The 24,654-nt window shown below is 34.4% G+C and overlaps 1 protein-coding gene across 1 annotated transcript in view; it reads right to left on the reverse strand.

The window, feature by feature from the left end:
- Positions 1 to 24,654, reverse strand: part of p115 (General vesicular transport factor p115) — a 262,239-nt gene that overhangs the window by 38,210 nt on the left and 199,375 nt on the right. The window contains exons 16-18 of the mRNA XM_090380276.1: positions 15,389 to 15,507; positions 8,904 to 9,042; positions 6,125 to 6,273 (exon numbers count right to left, since the gene is read on the reverse strand). Of these exons, the coding sequence (XP_090236402.1) occupies positions 6,125 to 6,273; positions 8,904 to 9,042; positions 15,389 to 15,507 (407 nt within the window). The remainder of the gene's footprint in view (positions 1 to 6,124; positions 6,274 to 8,903; positions 9,043 to 15,388; positions 15,508 to 24,654) is intronic.

The following is a 24,654-nucleotide window of genomic DNA, read 5'->3' on the forward strand; positions in this document are numbered from 1 at the left end:
AGGAATAAAATCCACCAGATTGTCTGAACCTCAGAACGATGGCTGATGAGTCTGATATGAATAGAGATAATTCGTTGAATTCTGCATGAAGGTTTCATAAGAAGGTAAGAGGAAGGTCTGTGCAAAAATTGGTTTTGTACAGCCTCACAGATGAGCAGAAGAGAAAGTGTCATCATGTGAAGACTTTGTCCAGACTTGTCAAGATGATCCTAATATCCTTGAATGTATTAACACTGGAGATGGGTGTTGGGTATTTCAGAACAACCCAGAGACAAAGTGTCAGAGCATGCAATGGACTTCAAAATCATCACCGAGGATCAAGATGATGCTGATATGCTTTCAGGCAAACGGTGTGATTCACAAGAAATTTGTATCTGAATAGATTATTGAAGTACATTTCCTGGGTGAGACCACAATTTCAAGAGAAAGGTAGCTGGTTATTGTTGCATGACAATGCCCTGCCCATTCTGCAATCGTTGTAAAGACATTTCTGATGATACATCCCATTGTAAAACAAACCATCCACTTTACTCTCCCAATCTAGCAGCAGCAGACTCCTTTCTCTTTCCCAAGATGAAAACTGCCCTGAAATGAAAGAGATTTCGGGATGTTGAGGATATAAAGAAACTGTAACTGCCAAACTGAACATCATCTCTTCGGACACCTTTTCTGGATCTTTTCAGAAACTTTTAGAATGTGGTGTAATACATGCATTCAATCAGGTGGCGATTACTTTGAATAAAAATAAAACCATTTTTGAGCTCCTTCACTTTGTGTTCTTTTTTATTGCACCAGTGCAAGGACCAACTAGCAGTACCTTGAAGCTTTGGCTGCCTTACATGTATCATTGTTTTCTAATTATAATTATTCTAATTATAATAATATATACCAAATTCACATGAGTTAAACTTCAAACTTATTTTATATATGCTGACCTTTCAGTTACCATGCAGTGGCATTGAGAGCGAAAGATGCACCACTTTTACTTTGAATTAAGGTGACATATAGTTGAGGCACACTTGCTACATTGCACTCATGGAAACACACAGCTTATAACTCTCACATCTTAACAAACCCTCAGGAGCTCAAATGTTTAAACTCTCTTGGAATTGGTTGTTTGAACACTACTCATACAACTGTGGAAGTTTTACTAAAATATCTGTTGTACTCTTTAACAATGGAAAAAGATGTGCAATTAAAAAGAAATTATACCAATAAATACAGAAACTTTCAACAGGATTGGGAGTCTAAATACTTTTTTTTTTTTTTTGTCAAACATAATGGTAAGGCAATTTATCTTTTTGCTAAACATCTATCTTTAGCTTCAGATCTTCAAAATCTGCAGTGTCATTCAGCATCAAGCCATATTTATAAAAGAATTCTCTCAAGGGTCTAAGCTCCTCTAAGACTAAAAACTAAAAAACAAATGTTCATTTAACACAGAAGGAATGAAAGTTGAAGTCTCAGAAGTCCCAGAGAAAGGTATTTGTTCTTATCATTGACAGTTATGGAGAATTTTATATAAAGGGTGTTTAATAATAATAAAAAAATAGAAAATAGAAAATAAATATGAATAAGCAAATACGTACCTAGTATGAATAAATATTTTACCAAGTGCGTCTTTGTACTCTAATTTAAAATTACTTTATTCTTTTTTAACATTGAAAACACCATGGTCTTTAAAATTCAAACTCCATATCCATTCAGATTTAGGTGCATGTTTATATATTTGCTTCACAGTTTTCAGCAGGTTCTGAATCAATTCTGACAGTACAGCCCTTGTGTTATGATAACCTTCATATTTGCAGGGTTGATCAAGTCACATCCATACTATTTTTTCAAATAATTTTTAAAAAAAATCTTTCCTAATGTGAGGAAAAGCTATAAAAGTAATGTTATGTGAAGTCTGTCTTCATGTGTAGGAAGTGAGGTACTTCATCTGCAGTATGGTGGCTCCCATGTGCTAATCAGTGATATCCACTTTAATACAGTGGCTCCTGCTCAGTTTCAGGTTGGTCACCCCTATTCAATACAAACTCAATGAATGGAAAATGTTGTCCACTGCAGTATTTTGAGTCATAGGAGGCAACCCCTATTTTGTACAAACTCAGATTAGCACAATGCGTGACTCAGATAATATTTATTTTTGTCCCCCAGAGAAATGTCTGTAAATTGTATGTTCCAGAAAACATTAAAAGAATGTCCATATAAAAATTTCACTTATGACAAAATTGAAGAATGGTTTATAATTTCAGCATTTTTATTTCCTGACAGTAACCATGAAAAGAAAAGTGAATGGGATCAGTTCTATGCAAATTAGCTGGAAAGGAGACATCACATAGAACCATAAATGGAAACACAGAATAATAATCTACACAGAAAATAAATAAATGCAAAAACACACTTATACTACACAGCAAACAATTTAACCATACTTTAACATACACCTAATAAAAAGAATATGGCACAGAAAAGGTCTGATATTAAAATTTGGACGAAATGTCTGAACTGTGGTATAGATGTTTTCTGTGTTGGGTAACATGTAGACAACTCGTAAGAAAACGAAAGCACAACAATAAATAACTGGAAGAAAGGAATAACTGAATAAGGCAAAAATTGCCATGTTACCAGAAACTTCAAGCGGTACCTAACTGATTGCAGTACAAAATGAAATAATGATTTGGCAATCAAGAATACCTGGGTCCATGGAGAATCCATAGAATAGAGATTGGGGGAGGGGAGAGAACTGAGCAAAACTAAGAGTAAAACTGGCAGAAAAATACTGATAATGCTGTCAGCTGGGTTTTGATACCAGGCATGAGAACAGCCTTTTATAAGTACAGTAGAACTTCGATTGTCTCTCACCCTATTTACCGAATTTAACATTACTGTCACTTAGTCCCATTATGCTGTAATGCACTGGCACCATGTGTCACTCAGTCTTTGTTTACAACTCACTGTATACGGTTGTACTTTAACCACTTGTTTCATATTTCAATAATTTTTATTTAGTAAATCCATTGAAATGACAGAAATATGAGCGAGTAGTGTTGGGATTATCACAAAAAATCAATTGCCTAAGAAAGGGTGAAAGTACTACAAGTATAGAATTGGTTTATGGAATAGGAAGAACAACAGTAAATGATATAAAGCGCAATGCAGAAAAAAATGAAAACCACGTGTCAAAAATGGAAACCACTGATGGAAACCAATGTTAAAAGTTGTAAAACAATGAAGATGGCTACAAATGAACATTGGATACTGCAATGTTTCAATGGTTTGCTCAAAAACTTAGCCAAGGAATTCCATTATTGGGACCCTATAATAATCAAAAAAGCCATTGAAATCAATAAAAAACTAGGCACAGATCCTTCATTCAAACTTAAATTTGTCCAATCATCAGATGGTTGGACAAATTTAAGTTTCGCCATGGTATTCGACAGTAGTCGATCCAGAGTGAGAAGCTATGTGCAGATAGTACAACCATTTCTGTTTATTGTGAAAAACTACAGAAGGAAATAGCTGATCGAAGTTTGGTTAAAGACCAAATGTACAACTGCGATGAGACTGGCCTTAATTGGAAGGCACTACCTCAAAAGACGCTGGCCTCAATGACTGAACATATGGCACCGGGATATAAGATGCAAAAAGATCGCATCACTATAATGATATGTGCTAATGCCAGCAGTAGTCATAAATTGCCTTTGGTTGTTACAGGAAAACCAAAAAAGCCTAGAGCATTTAAAAATGTTAATTTAATTGCTTTGCCAGTTAAATATTTCTCACAAAACAATGCATGGATGAGTAAAGATAAATTTCATGATTGGTTTCATAAAATATTTGTACCATGTGTAAGATCACATTTGGCACCTAACGGTTTACCACAAATGCAATGCTACTGATGGACAATGCACCTACTCATCCCATACATGTATGTGATTTAAAAAGCGATGATGGCAAAATATCATGCCACTTTCTGTCAGCAAACACTACATCTCTCATTTAACCAATGGACCAAGGTGTGACTGACAGTATGAAATGTTATCACAAAACGTTCATTCAAAAACATGTTTCAGCAGAAAATAAATTAGATATGATAGAGTTTTGGAAAAGCTACACTATAAAAGATGTAATTTTCAATGTTTCCGATGCCTGGAATGAAGTGATACAGAAACCATTAAAAAAGAAACTGAAATTTAGCAGTTATGTTTGAATGTTCCTGGTTTTAAAAACATTTCGATGGAGGAAGTAAATGATTGCTGGATATGGACAAAATGGACATTGGATGTGAAAGTTTAGATGACAAAGAAATTGTGCAAAAAGTGATGACATTTTCAGATGATTCTAAAACTGAAGAAGTTGCTGCTGATGGAACACCAAACATAATGACTGTGAAGCTGAAACTATGTTGTCAAAGTGCATTGAGTGGTTTGAGGTACAAGAAGAAGCAGATGCTACACATGTTACTTTTGTGTAAAATTTGTAACATTGCCTCCCAAAAGGCTTGAGGAATAATGAAACAAAAGAAATTGACTGACTTTTTTTAGAAAAGAAATTTAATTATGTAATATTGTTTTCTTTTAATTTTTTATGACATTACTAGACAAAATATTAAGTCAAAATATTAAGTCAAAATATTTTAAAATAGTCAAAATAGCAAGTCAAAATATAAAAATAGGTGTCTATGTTGATAATTGTACTAGGATTTTTTGATGATCCGGTAAAAAATAAATAATAATTAAAGTTTCATTAAATTTCATTAGGTTATATATTATGTAATAAAATAAACAAGCTAGACGACCAAGTCTATTGTATGTATAATGTTTTTAATGTGCATATTCTATTATCTGTCTATACAATTATCCATCATGGTCTTGGTCCTACCCTGATGGACAATCGAAGTTCTACTGTAGTTGTTTATGTAGTGGGCTGAAAAAAAAAAAGTATTAGCTACTTTGAATAATACTATAGTTGTTCAGAGATCAGTTTCCAAAGTGGATATTAAATTAATTTTAGAAATAGAACCAATATCATCATCACCAGCATCCAAATCTGTTTTACTCAGTGGATATACAAGTGAATATACTATGGTAGTACAAATCAGTCCTTCTGAACTATTAGCCTACCATTCACTATTTTTCTTTCTGTCGTTCTATTTCCTCTTCAATTTTTAGTCCTAGTAAGCTCTCTTTTTTCTAATGCTTGCTTGGCACCACACAATCCATCTTTCTCTTTGTCTATCTCTGAAACATTACCATTCATTTTTGCTTCCTATACCTGTTTAGCTTATATCCCTTCTCTCATCCTTTCTACTTACCTACACCATTTTAAATTTGCTTTGCTTACTTTTGATTGGATATTTGTTATCCCAGATTTTTCTTATATTATTTTCATTATTTTTATTTCTTGTTTACATAGAAAGTTAATATCCATGCTAAACTTTGTTTTGGAAAAATTCTAAAAAAAAGAAAAGCATCCACATTTTTATTTATTTAGATATGGTTTTAAAGGGATTAATGCTCTAATGGTATCCAACAGATATTATATTAGTTTTATGTCATTGTTCAAGAATTCAGAAATGCAGTTATCAAGATTACCACAACTGATAACTATCTTTCTCACTTCTTATGTAGTGGTGCAGTTCTTCAACTTTTTTTTTTTTTTTTTTTTAAATTTATATTTGAACAAACAATTTTTATATATACCATAATTGGGCTCAGCCACAAAAGATAATTAAAACATTTTTATATCGTTTAGATTTTAACTATTTCACACTTTATTCATATGTTCCACTACCATTCTACATTTAGCATCTGGTGTTAGTGCATGCAGTTAATCTGGACAACAGAATTATTAAACAAACATATTAACACATTAATATCATAATTTAAAAATTAATTTTAAACTGATTTTTAAATACACACTCTTAAGGGTAGCTTCATTATTATTTGCCAATGTTAAAAATTTACTTTTAAAACTTGATTTTTTTTATGAAATTTAATAATGCAGGACTTCAGTGCTTTTTGTTTACTTATGAAGTCTCTCCCCATTAAAAAAGTTAAGTTGAATCAAAAATTCTGTTCTGATCCACAATATTTATTTTGACCATTCTGAATCTACTTACAAATTTTTGAAGTAGTTCAGATTTTTCTTTTAATTCTTCTTGTAAAGCTTCATAATGGTGTTTTACTTCTTCAAGTTCTTGACGTGCTTGAATCAATTCTGCAGCTGGGCCAGATGAACAATCTCCACTACCAGCATTAGAAGCTACAGCTATAAAAAAATTGAATGTATCAAATAGTTTATTAATGAACAATAGTCAGTTTTATTTTGATAAAAACAATATTTTATTCAATTCTTGGAAAAATAAAAAGCATGTCCTCAAAATCTTATTTTTTACCTAATAAATTTTTCATTTGCCCAAAACTTAATTTAATCCATATGCACACATGTATATGTGTTTCACACACATGCACGCATGCATGCTTTCTATGTAGGCTTAAAACTATTTCAAAATTCTATTTATTAGAAAAGATTTGATTTAAAATCAAAAATGTATTACTAGACATGTCTGATTGGGCATAACAAATATCTTTTGTCAAAGGATATATTCCCCCATACACTTTAAAATTAAACTAATCACACACTCATTTCCACAATTAGTTTTGGAGGAAATTTATTTAATTCTGTTAAGGATAAAGGGATGGTTGGGTGGGAGAAGATAGAGTGGTAATCAATAGACACTGCTCTTCATGGAATAATGTTATTAGTAAAGTCCCACAGGGTTCTTTGTTGGGCTCGTTGTTGTTTTCTATATTTATTAAATGATATTGATGAAAGTGTAATAAGCTTAATGTCTAAGTTTGCAGATGATACAAAGGTTGGCAGGGTGGTTAATAACAGTATTGAAGGTATGCTACTGCAACAAGATCTAGAAAAATCATACTGATGGGCCAAGAAATTGAAATTGAAGTTTAACATTCACAAATGTAGGGTACTGCATATCGGTAGTGGAAAATGAAAAGGAGCTGAGCGTAACTGTGCAGTCAGATAAGTTCTCTGAGCAGTGCAGACAAGTTGCCAGGGCAGCTCATGGTGTTTTGGCAATGATATATGGGAATTTTGATAGCAAGGCTAAGAAAGTGATTACCCTTTTGTATAAGGCAATGGTCAGGCCACATCTTGGGTACTGAACAGAGATCTGGGAGCCCCATTTTAGGTAGAATGTAGAGCTGCTAAAACAGGTACAGAGAAGAGCAATGAGACTGGCGAAGGTCAAATGGGTGCTCTTACCAAGAAAGGCTGCTGTAGTTCTTACCAAAAAGGCTACAAATTGCAGTGTCTGGAGACTGGACACCTGAGAGGTGATCTGATTGAGCTATTTAAGGCTTTGAATGACTTGGGCAAACTTGACAATGATGGGGAGTCTTCCTCAGACTATGCACATGAGGTTATTGTTATTTGGTTTTTAGGAGCATTAGCAACTAAGGCCATATTGCTCTGAGAATATGTGGTGGTCATTCCCTGACCTTTCCGCATCCTCCGTATTTGGTGGTCACGGGCAAGAAGCGTGTGCTACGCACTGCTGCCCACCTGGCTACGGAGGTGGCCACACATGAGGAAGATAGAAGCAGAATAGATGTGTTCAAATTGAGGAATTTGAACTTTTTATGAATTTATGTCAATTTATGAATTTATTTGAACTATTCGCTTCCACAACAACATATGAAGCTTGTTCCAGCAATTAACCACCTGTTGGCTGAAGGCAAACTTCTGCACATCTATTCTGCAATCTATTGTTGTGGAAGTGAATAGTTCAAATAAATTCATAAATTGATGGAAGTAGAAGACAAACTTTGGAGAGAATGGGATTTTTTTTTTGGCTGGTGCTGCTTGTCTTTGATGATGCAAAGGATTAAATTTTAAAGTGTTAGGATTAAATTTTAAAGTGTCTGCAATCCTGCCAAGACATAATAACATGGAGTACATGTTGAGAGTCTTACTATGCGGCCATGGACAGACTGTGCAAGACTCGTGGGGTAGAATTTTTCACAGCAGAGACTGTTTTTACAGGGATGGGATACACTTAAATAGAATGGGTGCAAGGATATTTGCTGATGCCATTGAGGCAGTGTTAGGTGTAGGAAACTGCTAGCATGGGGGATATGTATACTAATAGATTAAGTATTAGCCAAAGGAAGATGTGAAAGTAATTCTTGCAGGAAATGGTTAGGCTACACCCTGAGCACATGCATACTGGTCTGGGGACCTCACTTTAGGAAGGATGCAGATCTGCTGAAACAAGTCTAAAGATGAGCAACAAGATTGGTAAAAGGATCAAAGGGTTTGCAGAACTGAAGGCAATCTGATTGATGTGTTTAAGGCTTTGAATGGATTAAGCAAGTCAGTGGCAATGGCATTCTTCCCCTTGCTCAGATTACATATGTCAGGAGACACAAATTAAAATCGAGAAAGGCGGTTGCAGGATAGATGTGCAGATGTTTGCCTTCTGTGAGAGGAAGGTTGATTGTTGGAAGAAACTTCCATCTGTAGATGTATTACACATTACTCTGTTAATTACATTAAGCTAATAATGATTCGTTTTTAAACTTGATAAAGCAAGAAAACATTTGCTTTTTTCATCATCACACTTAAATACATTACAAATAACAATTTTCACACTGCATTACATTTTAAAGGTTTGTCTTGGTTTGATACATTTCTATTTCCAGAATTCATTTCTCTGTAAATTTATTGGAAAAGCTACATATTTTTCTTCTTATATATAAATATGATTTTTGGTACAAAAATAAAAATAAACAATTAGTTAATACTGATATAGAAAGCCTAAATGAGATTTTATCAAAAAATTTCAAAATATTCTCATAAAATTGTTTATATACCCCTCTGCGCTTTCAGCAATGCATTTTGATCTCTTAATTGCTGAACGGTCCCAGACATTTCTTGCAAGTGCGATGAGGTTAATTTATGTTCTTTTGTTAATTCTTCTAACTGATGCCGTAGCTCATTAAGTTGCTGGTCCTAAAAAGCAAAGTGATACCAATGAATACTTTGTATTGATCATCTGAGAATCCAAATACAGAAGAAAAAAGAAATTCTACATATCAGTCTATATTTATAATTATATGTAGAATTTATTTAATTCCTTAAATCACAAATCTTTAAAATCTTATACTAAATATTTCGGAGAATGAATTAGCGAAATGTCCTTCCTTTTCTCAAGGCTAAAAGAAAGATAAATTTGAACTACAGCACAGCATCGAAAATTCGAACGAGCCAGCATTTATTTATTTTTTTTAAGCAAATAATTACAGTAAATGCCAGTTATTGTGATAACATTTGCAAATTGAAATTTGATTATATTAAATGCAGTTCTAATAAGCGAAAATCAGAAGAATATTATCCACAAGCTTTAAAAATGAAGATATAAAGCACAAATTTACACCTTTTTTCCCTTACCAATTAACAAAATTAAACGATATGTGAAAATCAAAAGAATATTATCCACAGGTTAGCAAAATAAATTTACACTTACGTACACAGCTAATTAATATACATACAGTACTAACTAAATGTAAGACTTTTTAATATGTTATTCAACACACTTTGTAATCTGATATTCCTGTTCACTGACTTTTTTTGGGGGGGGGAGGGATTGTACAATCTAAAACAATTAAAAAAAAATAAAATAAGCATCAATCAATAACAAAGAGCACGGTATGCAGAAATTGCAACTAACACAATACGCACAAGTGAGATACAGATTAAAAAGATTCTGAACAGAGTTTTTACAGTTTAATTTTACTGTGATGTCGTTTTCTTTGTCTTTTTAAAAGGAAGCAGAAATTTTTAAGAAACGAATCGAAGATTCAGATTTTAAACAAACTTTCAAAGAGTCAGCAAAATTTTACGAGGTTGGAAAGTCAACCACAACAGACATTAAAAAATGAGGAAAAAATTTTAAAAGTTCGCATCAAAATTGATTCAGATGGTGCAAAAAAAGAGAAAAACTATGAGAATAGTTAATGACTCACCCCCTCAAATGTGCCATTATTTGTGGTTCAACCAGATTTGAAGTTTAGGAGAACCCATATCTGGACCTTTGTTGTGTGAAAAGGCACTGGATTTTAACAAAAAATTAGGCAGTCCCTCAGATTTTAAAGCCAGTGTTTTTATTTCTAAACTTACTAAACTTTTTTTTTTTGTTGTGTGGTTTCTAGAACAACAACAACAACACTTATCAACAATTTTTGATAAGTTCGAAAATCAGAAGTCCGAACCACTCTCGGTTCGGATTAGCAACATTCTACTGTAATTGAATCAAAATCTCCAGGTGCCAGTCAACACTTGAATTCAAGGAGGGATTTTAAGAGACTCCTCCAGTTTTTGACAGGATTTGAGCCCAGACCTCTCCAAGTTTGCCATGACAAGATAACAAGTGAACCCGATATACTGTCATAGACAACTTGAAATCTTACCTTCAATCCAAAGAACAGCTATAAACAAATTACTGCACAAATAGCAAAATTTCAGGTTCAAAATCCAGTTTGTCAAGAATCGAGTCTTAAAATATGCCAGAAAAAGTCTCTTGATCAAATCTCCAAAATATAAAGTATATTAATGCAATACAAATATTGCATTAATATACTTTATTAATGCAATATTTGAAAATACAGAAACTTCTGTTAATTAAAAAAAAAAAAAAGCTTCCATTTTAATTATGCTTTAATCCATAAAACTAATCACAAATTTTTTTTTAATTAACACAAAAAATTTAAATTTACAATTAAGACTAAATTCCCAAACAATTGTATGTCCTATGCACAATTGTTTGGGAATAAGGACTATTTTCAATAAAGTTTATAATAAATTTAATACAAAATTACCATTTGCATTGTATTCAATTCTTGACTGCACCACTGTGCTTTTCCATTACAGCTCCTAATACTTATAGGTTTGTTCTGACCTATTGGTGCATTGATGAGGATGAAATTGAAAATCTTATGCTTCACCTAACTATGCCCATAATTCGCTAAGCAAGATGCAAAATTTAGGCAAGTTACTTTTTGTTATAAGCAATGCAAAACTGATGAAATCCTTGAATAGCATGTTACGTAGTGATATTTTAAACATAAGTTGGAAAATAAAATACTTACTCCTGCAACTTTTGAGAAATAAAGTTTATTTCTGATTACAGAATAAAACAGATATATGATCATATTAAAGAGCCTTTGTAGACTAGCTCTTGTCTACTTCCTCAGTACAACAAGAGAGATAGTCGAAGGTTGCCTTTATTATTTAATAATAATAACAATTCCTTAGATTCACTGATTCAATTAATAACAACAATTAGTTCCTTATATTAATTAGTTAGTTGCATGGGGTCAATTTGACCCCAACAATATTTGCAGTTTGTGCTTCATCTACATACCTGTTGTTGAAAATGTTTCTTAGCATCCTTTGCAGAAAATTACAGAAATGTCTGTTAATTACTGCACAATTAGAAAAAATCATGATTAAGTTTAACCTAATTATTTATATGCATGTGTTGGTTGACATGTCATTAAGCGTTAAGGACACTAAGTTCATTTTACTGCCCATGCACTTTCCTATAATTGGTAATGCTCTCTGGCATTGGGATATTGAATGTCTGGAATCAAACTTTGCATGTATCCTTCACAGTTTATGTGGCGAGTGCTTATACTGACATGATCTCTTCCAATCAAAGCATCAGTTAAAGGATGTGGGCTTTTAAATTTGCATTTGCTCTGACATCTCTAAAGGGAGATTTAAATTTCAAAAATCAATTAAAAACACATTTTTAATATAGAACACGGATTTTTCAGTTGTTCAGATTTTCAAGAACGAAATCATAGGTAACATCAAAAAAATGAACAGTTTTGAATTACTTTTTTTTTTTTGCTGATTATTCAAATTTTTGCATGCAGAGAGGAATTTAAACTGAGGGTTTAAATTCACTGAAAATTTTCCACCTAACAATTCTGTAAATTGTATGTGAAGACTATTGATGAACTGCTGAATTGATGAACTTGCATTTAAACAGAATTCAGACTAGAGTTAGACTACAGTATGGACAAGGTAGTCTCAATGCAGTGTAATATTTATCCCAGGGGCTCATAACTGGTGAGTATGGGCTTGGCACACCCACAGTCCTGAGCTGGATATCATCATTCTTCTCTTTCTTGGTGATTCCCTACTACTCTCTCTCTCTCTCTCTCTCTCTCTCTCTCTCTCTCTCTCTCTCTCTCTCTCTCTCGGTAACTCAGAAATTTTTTTTTTGGCTGGTGCAGCATAAGCTTCAGGCTTCCTTGCACCATATGGCTACTACTACTACTACTAATAATAATATATTTAGGTAAAAATAAGTATCGAGTTGTGATAAAAATGGTTAATATCAATATGTTTAATATAAATATGTGGAATTTAGTGTAGGATTTAATTTTGTATAGATAAGCAATCAGTGTATTTTAAAAAATAAATTTGGAACAAGCAAATGGTTAAGGGTGAGGTATTAAATTGAGGATGGGGAAGGGAAAAGGAGTATTTTAAATAAATAAAGACGAAAAATAGCAATGGAAGTAGGATAGCAGGAACGTTCATTTCACTGTTGTATTGCACTAATAGTTTAACGAACGGGAAGAAATTTCGAATTAGACAGCAGAAAGATAAAAAAGTATAGAGAAAGTTTTATTAAATAACACTGGGCTTGCTGGGGTTGTGAAGCCCAAGCTTGTAGTAAGGGCTCTGGCATTTGTAAGCGTTAGTATAAAAGGGAGCTAATACCAAATGCTTGTACTGAAAGTAAAAATATGTGTTGAGACATGTCGAGAAACGAATCTAAACTGAAAGTATGATACCTGGAGTATTTCAAGAAAATGAGCTGGTGGATAAAATAAAGGCAGGGAGCTGAGAAGCACAATATTTTTACCTAAATATATTACACTACATTGGGGTTACCTTGTTTTTGTCCATGCTATATTAAAAAAGTGCTAATTTCATTTCATTCTTTTTTGGCCTTTCACTTTTTTTCTACTACTATGGGCAAATATAGAAACACAGTTCTGATACATGGTCAGGTGTAATCCCCTGATGAAATACCTGATCATGTATCATCAGATCAAGCATTTTTTGCATTACCTATATTAGACATTTTACTTAAATCGTTTCTCCCCATATCTAATGATAGCTATACCATTTTCATTGTATTTTATTTTCATTACCATTTTCATTTTATTTTTATTTGCATTTTATTAATATTTTGTTGTACTAATTTTACTTTACAGTACCCCATTTTAAATTGGCTAGGCAATTCAGCCCATAACTTACTTAATTCATCATAACCTCTAGGATATTAACATTCTTTCATCTTTCACTAATCTACTACTCTTCTTTTTCTACTTTCCTCCTCCTTATATTTACTGGCACATTGTGTAACTTTCACATCCATTTATACTTACTCAATTTAATTTAATATTAATACAAATTACTATTTGTAAAATAATAAGAGAAGTTTACCTCAATATTTTGTTTTTTTGTTTTAATTGCTCCAGCAATTAAAACAAAAAAAAAAATTTGAAAATCTTACATTATAGTAAAAAATAATTAAAAATCAATTAAACACAATTAAAAATTAAATTAATTAAAAGAAATTTAACAACAAAAATTACAAAACGATGGCTCTTTTTTGACCATATGTCGTGATCACAGGAACGAATTCATTTTTAATACTCTTATTGACTATTCCATTCACTTCCTTTCTCTCCAGTCATAACCTATAGATATACACACAATTATGGGGATTTTTTGAACTTTTGATACAATCTAATACAAATTACATATACTCTTGCATCCTTTAATGCTGCTTTGCACTTTTAGGTGCATCTGTCATACCTAATTTATTAATCTTGCTTTCACCCAAACCATTTCATCTACCTCTTTTCTATGTGACTCTTTAAACTTTTCACTTTTCTTTTAAAGAGTTACATTAAAAACCCATTTACACACACACACACACACACACACACACACACACACACACACACACACACACACACACACACACACACACACACACACACACAGTAATCAGGCGCCTGGTACCTCCCACTGCAACTGGGCTGATATCCACTTAAAATGTAAAGATGCTGAATTCTACTGTTACGTTACATTAACTGAAAAAACATAAAGGGTAGAAGAGAGAGAAAAAGTCAGGAATTGCTTTAAAAACCAAATATGGTTTTGTTACACTTCATGGTACCCCCCACCCACATACAAGCAAGGTGGGGTATCACACTTGGTAATGAAATGTTATGCATCACCTGGAAGATAAGCCACAGAGGCTTGATTACCATTTTGAGCTCACTGCACTTTAATAGTTCACTTTTAGTATACTAAGCACAGCATCCTATGTAAATAACCATACATGTTATTTACAGTGCCAACAGCAATGAAAACAAAAATGCCATTTTTTTTTTTAAGATTACCTCAACCTTTTCAGCAATTTTTAATGTGTAGACTCTAAGAATACACAGACCTACATTTTGAAGGTTGGGTCAGACAGTATGTTCTTTTAATGTATAAACATTAAAAGAACATACTGTGTTGAAATTTTTCTAATACATGTTTCCATCTCTTTTCTATGTTCAAAACTAACTGTAGACAGAGATAAGAGATGCAGAGCACCATAAAATGTCAGAAAATTGGAGGAGATTTTGCCTGATGATCTCTGATTTTAACTTACAAACCAAAAACCAACAATTTCTTTGGAATTCAGATAGAGAATAGAGATTTTAATACACCTAAACAAAGTTATATATTAATACATATAGAAGATATTGTTGTATCAAAACTTTTTTTTTTTTTTTTTTTTTTAGATTCTGATTTGATTTTTGAAAATAATTTTACTCCATTGTTCAGGCGCCTCCATAGCCAGGTGGGAAGGAGCAGCAGCACATAGCACACTCTTCTTGATTAGACCGGGGTTCGAGCCCGTCACCACCAAATACGGAGGATGCGGAAAGGTCAGGGAATAACCACCGCATATCCCGGAGCAATATGGCCTTAGTTGCTAATGCTCCTAAAAACTAAAAAACAAACAAACTCCATTGTTCACCAATAAAAAAAGACAACATTAATATTTTCTTTGTTTTAGAATATTCTAAACAAAGTTTTCATTTTTATAAAAGTTCATGATTCCAAGAAAATAAAAATCACTGCACAGAGCCAACCTACAAAAATTCATAACAAGAGACAAACTGTGAAAAATAGCAATCCTAAAATTTTACCTAAAAAAAAAAAATGGACATTCATAAAATAGTTATCAAACTAGTTTTTTTTTTATCCTAACCTGACTTCTGATGAGATCTTTGTACTGTTGAAGTAAACCACACTGCTCTGCTGTCATACTGGATTCAGGACCATTCATAAGTTCTTTGGCTTTTGGCTGAACAGCTTTAATTATTGTTCCTAATTAAAGAAAATAACCTTCTTTAACTTTGAGATAACTAAATAGGAAGAGGGATCATATATGATTTAAATGTTTTTCTTTGAAAGAAAAAAAAAACTTTACAAGAAGTAATTTAACTTTAACTAATTTTAATTAATATAATTTACAAGAAGTAATAATTTTTTTTCCCCAAGTAATTTTAGTATCTTAGGACAATTCAAAAACATCAAAGTAGCAATAAATATTTTATTTTTTCATGAAATCAGGTCTGAACCAATTTTATCCTGCTGGAACTTCTGGAAAACAAAGCCAGGTTGAATGAAGACAGTTATTAGTACATCTTGGCAAACACAGATGCCATGGTGACTAAAAAATTTCATAGGGTGACAATGTTTTACAGATCAGTCTAGAAGCTGTAATGAACTGCCAGTTCTTCAATATTTGTCTAGTTCTTCCTTGAATTTATTCAAACTGTCCACTTCCACAACAACAGATGGAAGCTTGTTCCAACAAACAACAACCTGCTAGCTGAAAGCTAACTTCTGCACATCTAACCTGCAAACATCCTTCCTTGAATTTATGCCCCCTCATGAGTGTAGTCTCAGCAATTGGAAGAATGCCATTAAAATTCCATTTACTCAATCCAATCCATTCAAAGCTTTAAACACAAATCAGATCTCCCAGCAGGTGCCTAGTCTCAAAATGCTGCAATTTGCAAAATGAAGCCTTTCTAGCTATGAGCATCCTTTTGTTCCTTTCACCAGTCTTGGTTAGCCAATTCTGCCCAGACACGATAGGAGGGAGTATATGATGAGAGCCCTGTTGATCAATTCGGCCCTGGAAGGATTGTGCAAGGCTCAAGGGGTAGAATTTTTTTCAGCCTGGTCTGTACTTGTTAACAGGAGAGACTGCTTCTATAGGGATGGGATACACTTAAATAGAAAGGGTGCAAGAATGTTTGCTGATGCTATCGAGGAAGTGTTAGGTGGGTCGGAAAACTGCTAGATTGGGGGGATACAAGGACTAATAGATTAACAGTAGCCACTGGCAGAGGTGAAAGTTTTTGTTGTTGTTTGGTTTTTAGGAGCATTAGCAACTAAGGCCATATTGCTCCGGGATATGCGGTGGTCAATCCCTGACCTTTCCACATCCTCTGTATTTGGTGGTGATGGGCTCGAACCCCGGTCTAATCAAGAATCATGTGCTACGCACTGCTGCTCCTTCCCGCCTGGCTACGGAGGCGCCAGAGAGAGGTGAAAGTGATTCTTGCACTGCTTCTATTGGAATGAGCAGCAGCCTGGAAAATAAGATGCAGGATATTTCAGAGACTGCTGGAAATCATTGGGGTACAAGTAAACACATGGGTTGTGTTAGGGTAGCTAAGAAAAAGAACAGGTGCATGTATACTGGCGTGTACACCAATGCTAGGAGTTTAGTAAATAAATTTGATGAATTTGAGGTATTTCTCAAACCATCAAAGGCAGATATTGTTGGGATTTCAGAGACGTGGTGTCACACAGATATAAGGAATGCAGAACTGGAATTTGGGAAGTACAATGTCTACAGAAAGGATAGACAGAATAGGAAGGGAGGAGGGGTTATGCTATTAGTTAAGAAATACATAAAATCCAAGGAAGTGAAGCCAGTCGACATCGCTGGACAGTTTGTTGTTTGTTTGTTATTTGGTTTTTAGAAGCATTAGCAACTAAAGCCATATTGCTCCAGGTTATGCGGTGGTCATTCCCTGACCTTTCCGCATCCTCCGTATTTGGTGGTGATGGGCTCGAACCCCCGTCTCATCAAGAAGCATGTGCTACGCACTGCTGCTCCTGCCCACCTGGCTATGGAGGCGCCAAGGACAGCGCAGTGTCGAGTCAGTTTGGTGTGACATAAGCATTGGGAGATCAAAATTGAGAGTAGGAGTGTGCTGTAGGCCTAATGACTCTGATGAGTATAATAAGAAACTGTACAGGGAAATAGAGTGGGCCAGTAAATCAGAGAGTCATAATGGGGGATTTTAATTTCCCAGATATTGACTGGAATTTGGGGGCTTGTCACTCACACACTAGCAAGGCTTTTGTGGATTTATTGGATGATTGTTTTCTACATCAGCACGTTTGGGAGGCAACTAGAGGAAGTAATACTCTTGATTTGATTATCAGTAGTGATTCTTCATGCATTAAGAATCTGCAGATAAATGAACCACTAGGTGGCAGTGATCACAGTGTGCTGAAGTGGGATTTACTCAAAGAGGTAACTACCATTAGGGGTAAAGGGAAGGGTTATTGCTTTCGTAAAGGCGACTACGATGGACTGAGACAGTATTTAAATTCTATACAGTGGGACCAACTGATGTTACCAACAGCAAATTCAAAATGGGAAGCATTCAAAGAACTTATCTTGGAAGCTACTAGGCTTTAAATACCAACTAAGAAATATTGTTCAAGGTTTAGGCCAAAATGGATGTCAGATGAACTAATGAGACATATGGCAGAGAAGAAAAATGCATCGGATACATACAAATTAACACGCGACACAGAAGCCTATGATAGATACAAGTTGATCTGTAACCAAGTTACAAAGGAGGTTAAGCAGGCGAAGGCAGATGAGATATCTTTGGCAAGGGATGCAAAGAAAAACAGCAAAGAGTTCTTTACTTATGTAAACTCTAAAAGGAAGGGGATGAATCAGATTGGTCCACTTGATATCGATGGGTCAACTGTTGATGATCCTGCTCAGGTAGCTAACAAACTAAATGAATATTTTGCATCGACATTCACACATGAGGAGTTATTCAGCGAGGGGGATGCCAGAGGTGTATTCAACTCTGGCAGTAAGCTAGAGAATCTTGTAATCTCTGAGAGTAAAGTGCAGGAGAAATTGTTGAAGATAAACACAAGAAAGGCACCTGGGGTGGAAAGGGTCTATCCAGTTATATTAAAGGAGGAAGCAAAGGAAGTAAGCAAACCCTTAGCCATAATTATGACAGCTTCCTTGTCCTCAGGGGAGGTATCCATGGACTGGAGATGTGCAAATGTGACCCCAATTCACAAAGGAGGATCAAAGGATGACAAAAGTAATTATAGACCTGTGAGTTTAACTTCTGTTCCCGGATTATTAATGGAGGCACTGGTTAAAGAAGCACTGCAGGATTATCTAGACAAGACTTCAGTTATAGCTCGGACACAGCATGGTTTTGTTAAGGGGAAGTCTTGACCGACCAATTTGATTGGATACTATGATGCAGTCACAAAAGTACTGGATGCAGGGAATAACTTTGATATTATATACTTGGATCTTAGAAAGGCTTTTGATACTGTTGCACATGGAAGACTCTGCACAAATTGGAGCAGTGTGGCATTGGAGGCAAATTGCTGCTATGGATAAAGGGGTGGTTGAGGGGGAGAAGACAGAGAGTGGTAATCAATGGACACTGCTCATCATGGACTAATGTTATTAGTGGAGTCCCTCAGGGTTCAGTATTGGGTCCATTATTGTTTTCTGTATTTATAAATGATATTGATGATGGTATATCAAGCTTAATGTCCAAGTTTGCAGACAATACGAAGGTTGGCAGTGTTGTCAAGGACGCTACTGACACTATGCTGCTGCAACAGGATCTGGAAAGGTTGAGCAGATGGGCTGAGAGGTGACAAATGAAGTTTAACATTGACAAATGTAAAGTACTACATATGGGAAACAGCAACTCCAGAGCAACATATCAACTCTGTGGTTCAACACTGACAGTGGTAGAGAATGAAAAGAACCTGGGGGTGGTTGTGTAGGCAGATATGAAGTTCTCTGAGCAGTGCAGACAGGCTGCAAGAGTAGCTCATGGTGTATTGTCAATGATATATAGGAATTTTTCTAGCGGGGATAGGGAGGTGATTATTCCCTTGTATAAGGCAATGGTCAGACCACACCTAGAGTACTGCATACAGGCCTGGAAGCCTCATTTCAAGAAGGATGTAGAGCTGCTGGAACAAGTACAGAGAAGGGCAACAAGAGTAGTGAATGGAACAAAGGGGTGCTCTTACGAAGAAAGAGCTTAAGTTTTGCAAATTACAGTGTCTGGCGACTAGGCACCAGCGAGGTGATCTGATAGAGGTGTATAAAGCCTTGAATGGTGTGAGCATGCTCAATGCTGATGGGATTCTCCCTCTTGCTCAGAATAATCACCTGAGAGGGCATAAATTCAAATTGAGGAAAGACAGATGTAGGATAGATGTGCGGAAATTTGCCTTTAGCCAGCGGGTGGTTGGTTGGTGGAACAGACTTCCATCCCTTGTCGTGGAAGTTGATAGCCTAAATAAGTTTAAGGCTCAGCTGGACAGGTATTTCGAATGAACAGAAGGGTGAATTGGAAGTGGTTATTTTTTTTTTTTTTATTTATTTATTTTATTTTATTATTTTTTTTGGCTGATGCTGCATAAGCTTGCTTTCTTGCATCAAATGCCTCTACTAATGCTAATACTTTCTCTGAACCTGTTCCAGCAGATTTACATCCTTTCTAAAGTGGGCTCCCAGATCTGTATACAGTACTCAAGATGCAGCCTAACCACGGCCTTATACAAAGCAATAATCACCTCCTTATCCCTGCTAGCAAAGTTTCTGTATATCATTGACAAAACCCCAAGAGCTCTCCTGGCAGCATGTCTGCACTGCTCAGAGAATTTCAACTGCACAATTATTCCCAGGTGATTTTGTGATTTCAAAATTACAGTTGACTATTTATTAGAAAAACTTCTAAGCCTAAAGGCAAGTAAGGCTCCAAGAGTTGATGGCATATATTCAATAATTTTAAGGGAAGTTGCCAGACAGTGCACTGAAGCATTGAAAAAATCATAAGGATAATCATTGAGGACATCATTGCACTCAGGAGAGATTCCTTTGGATTGTAGAAGTGCAACATATCACCAATAAAGGAGGTTCTGTGAGTGAAGTTGGTAAGTACAAGCTGGTTAGTCTAACTTCAGTGGAAAGGAAAATCTTAGAGGCAACGATTAAGAGTGCAATCCAAGGACAGACGGACGGACGGACAGACAGACAGACAGACACACACACACACACACACAGAGTTATTATTCTCTACATCCATCTCGCTGGTAATTTCAACAGTTTATTTGGATTTTAGAAAGATACTGAACTCGGTCCCTCATGAGAGGGTATGGTATAAGCTGAAACATGTTGGAATTACTGGCAAGATTCTAAAGATAGACTGCAGGATGGATGCACAGAATGCAGAGGATTGTGATTAATAGATATTCTTTAGATTAGTGTAACATTAGAAGTGGGTGATTCCCTAAGGATAGGTTCATGGCCCACTGTTGTTTCTGATTTTCATAAAGGATATCAACAAAGAGATAGAGGGAGTGATTTTAAAAATTTGCAGATGAAGAAAAGAGTGACAGAGTTTTTAATGATCAGTGCCAAGCAGTGCTCTTTTAGGATGACTTGAACAGGCTTCAAAGATGGCCAGAAAAGTGGCAGCTATGTTTTAATGCAGCATGGTTCATGGTTTGCATTCATGGCTTATGTGATTGTTTCTTTAAAGGTATTCCATAAATCTATTGTAGTTGCCCTTGTTTTGCAACCTGCCCAATTGATAGATACGATGTCACACCTTAAACTGTCATAGCCCCTTTCCTGAAATTAAAACTCATGCTTTAACTATGCAGCATCTCTCTTTGTCTTTCAACACTTAGGGAATATCATTTAAATAATTTATACACTTAGTGGGGTTGAATTAAAAACAGCAAGAAAGAAAGGGATCAGTGGGAGTTATTGGGATAGGGAGCAGCCAGGAAAGACCATGGTGTGCTATCAATGATTTATTGAACAATAGCCAGTACAGATAGAAAGGTCATAATGTCACTGTATAAGGCAATTGTAAGACCACACTTGAAATAATGTATCCAAGTATGGAGATCTCATTTGAAAAGAGAGAGAGGGAAAAAAAAAAAAAAAAAAAGAAGAAGAAGACATAACAGACTGAAAGAAAATTTATATTTGGGCAGCATGTTATCAACCAGTGGCATAAACTGTCTTTCTCAGTGGGTGAAGTTGACAGTCTGGTGAGATTTAAGGGGCAGTCTCAATTAGTACCTTCTGGTGGCAAGAAATCTGGAAAAAAATCCTGTCATATCCATTACTTTGTGTATTAAAACAGCATTTAAGAAAATAGACTGAAAAAATTTTCAATGAATGCTTATAAGGTGTGTTCTTCATATTATAATTGGCAATGAAATTATAATAAAATGAATAATTATTAAATAAAACTGCTAAGTTATACAATTATTATATATTTAGTAATATATTTTTAAAATAAAAAAGACTTCTCTTGAATTTATGATTTCACAAACATTATTTAATATTTCTAATAATTCAAATGACAAAAAATTAAATCTAGTAAAAGTTATAGATAATATGAATCTTTACATGATTTCATTCTGAAATACAGTTTACATTATGAAGGCAATTACTTTACATTTCTCTTTTTCCTAAAAATAAAAATCAAGTAATACTCTAGATCAGTTATGTTCTTCTATATAGCCAGATTTCTTATTCAGCAAAAAAAAAAAAAAAAAAATTATTTCCTCTCATGTCACATGATTCTAATAACTGAAACTTGTCTTTATTTTACTATAATAATAACTTTATTACAGTACGTCACAACAGCCTTGTTAAAAAGAGCATTATATATTGGTTGCTTCAATTAAAAAGCACCAAAGCCTCACTTTTAGGTTTAGCCTATTTGCTGTCTGGATCTTTTTTGTAATATTTGGGCTAAAATGACAAAATAATCAGTAAACGGCTAAAAGAATTCAATGTTTTAGAATTTAGTGTTAAAATTGGATTAACTATTAATCAAATTTTATGATTTTTAACTTAAAACTTTTTCTAACACCAACTGCTTTTTTTTTTTTTTTCAAAAGTCAAGTTGTTGTCCATCTTTTGTTTACTCTAAAAACATCCCTATACTTCAGAAATAAACACAAACAAATACAAGAGTCAAAATAAGGAGACAAGACAACTGCATAATAGATAGCCTTTCACAACCAGATAAGTGTGCACACTGAAGAGCAAAAATCACAACAGCCATCATTTCTTTTCTCTATTTTCTTCAAATAAAAGCAGTTTACATTTGTTTCGGAAGTACGAAGATGGCAACAAAACATCATCTATAGTCTAAAGACTAAGCTGAAGATGGGGAATAACTTTCCTACTGAGAAAAAAAGCAGCTGATCAAGCAAAATTTTAATTTAGAAATTGCAAAGTCTAAACAGAAATACTGTGTCCAATTTTAATATCAAATTCAAAATTTCAGCCTAAACATGTGTCAACATATATAAGCACAATTGTTTCCACCAAGGTTATACTCTTTAACCTAGAATCAGTTGTGTGGGGTCAATTCAATCCTGATGCTATGGAAAAGGGACAGTTGCGAGAGAGAGAGAGAGAGAGAGAGAGAGAGAGAGAGAGAGAGAAGACAGAGTGGTAATCAATGAATGTTGCTCTTCATGGACTAATTTTATTAGTGAAGTTCCCCAGGGTTCAGTGTTGGACCCATTGTTGTTTTCTATATTTATCATTGATATTGATGAAAGCATATCAGGCGTAATGTCCAAGTTTGCAGATGATACAAAAGTTGGCAGGGTGGTTAATGACGGTATGCTGCTGTAACAGGATCTAGAAAAGTTGGGAAGATGGGCTAACTTTTCTTTTCTAGAAATGGAAATTGAAGTTTAACATTGATAAATTCAAAACACTGCATATGGGTAGGAGCAGTACTTTTTTTCAGGCGGTACACAATGGTACTGCATACCGGCACCTTTATTAACAGTGACGTGTGACATTTGGATGCAGTGCACTTTGAAATTTGTAATATTCTGTAAATTTTTTTCCACACGTTTACCTACTATTCAAATAAGCTTAAAATTATTTAACTAAATTTACATTTTTTTACTGTCTATTGTTAAGATATTTCTATATAAAACTGTATAACCATTTTTATAATTCTAAATTACACAGTTGGACCTCTGTTTAACGAAGTCCTTTTATAGAAAATTATTTTGACTTTCCCCTGGAAGTTACATTTAAAATACTTTCCATTGAGTGAAGAAAATTTTCATATAGCAAATGGATTAGGAGATAATTAACTCGGTATGCACTTTTTGCATTTCTTGCCTTTAGGCAATTAGTCCTGCTGCATGAATTAAGAGAGCTAAAGCATTCTACAACTTAGTGGTACCTGGTAAAACCTATCCGACCACCTGTCCCACATGCGGAGGAGTCGTGCTAGTCAAGAGTGAGCAGATCAAAGTGTATTCCCAATGGGCTCTGGCCCATCTTCTACTGCAGTGGCCACATTCAAAAAAATTCAAAGAAAATATTTGAAAATTTTATTAAATACAATACACAATTACTGAACAAAACATTTAATGAAAATTTTTTTCATAAATAACAAATTTTAAAATGCTGTTTTAGTTCACTTTCCTTGCGGTTGGACACCTCTGTGAATCAACTGTAAGTGCCCCATTTGAGAATTAGAAAAGTTATTTTCTTTTACCCCGACAAATAATCATCTGTTGTTTTGTGGAAGTGCGTTATCCACATTTTTTCATAAATTTTCCCTATCTCTGTTTACATGGTCACAGAACCTGAATATCCAAATGACACAGACATTTTGGACAGTTTCAAAAAAAAAAAGAAAAGAAAAGAAAAAATTCAAATTTAAGAACTAGTGACAATACCGATGACGAGAAAAGGAAAACGAAGGTATAATCATTCTAAACATGAATTGTTGTAAATTGGTGAAAACGAAGTTAGAAAATTGTCAATTAGGTTACAGTTAAATGAAAGATATGCAATTCGTGGATACCTAATTGATAAGGTTTTGGAAGAATTTGTTGAATGCTTGGAGAACGATACCAATTTCATCGATTGAATGTGAAAGAGGATTTTCACAAATGAATCTGATCGTTAGCCCAACCAGCCCTTCGCTGATGACAAAAACAGTTTCTTCACTACTGTTTCTTAAAATTGTAGGTTGCTTCAATCTGCTTCTTCACTGACCTGCTTCGATCCAGCAAAATGTCGATTCATGTCTTTGTCATTCAACAACCGACACACAAAGAGGAAGAAAAGAAGTCGGCAAAGGACAGGGG

This window comes from Mastigoproctus giganteus, chromosome 8 (genome assembly GCF_048544385.1).
Source record: "Mastigoproctus giganteus isolate SK-2022 chromosome 8, ASM4854438v1, whole genome shotgun sequence".
Taxonomy (NCBI): domain Eukaryota; kingdom Metazoa; phylum Arthropoda; class Arachnida; order Uropygi; family Thelyphonidae; genus Mastigoproctus; species Mastigoproctus giganteus.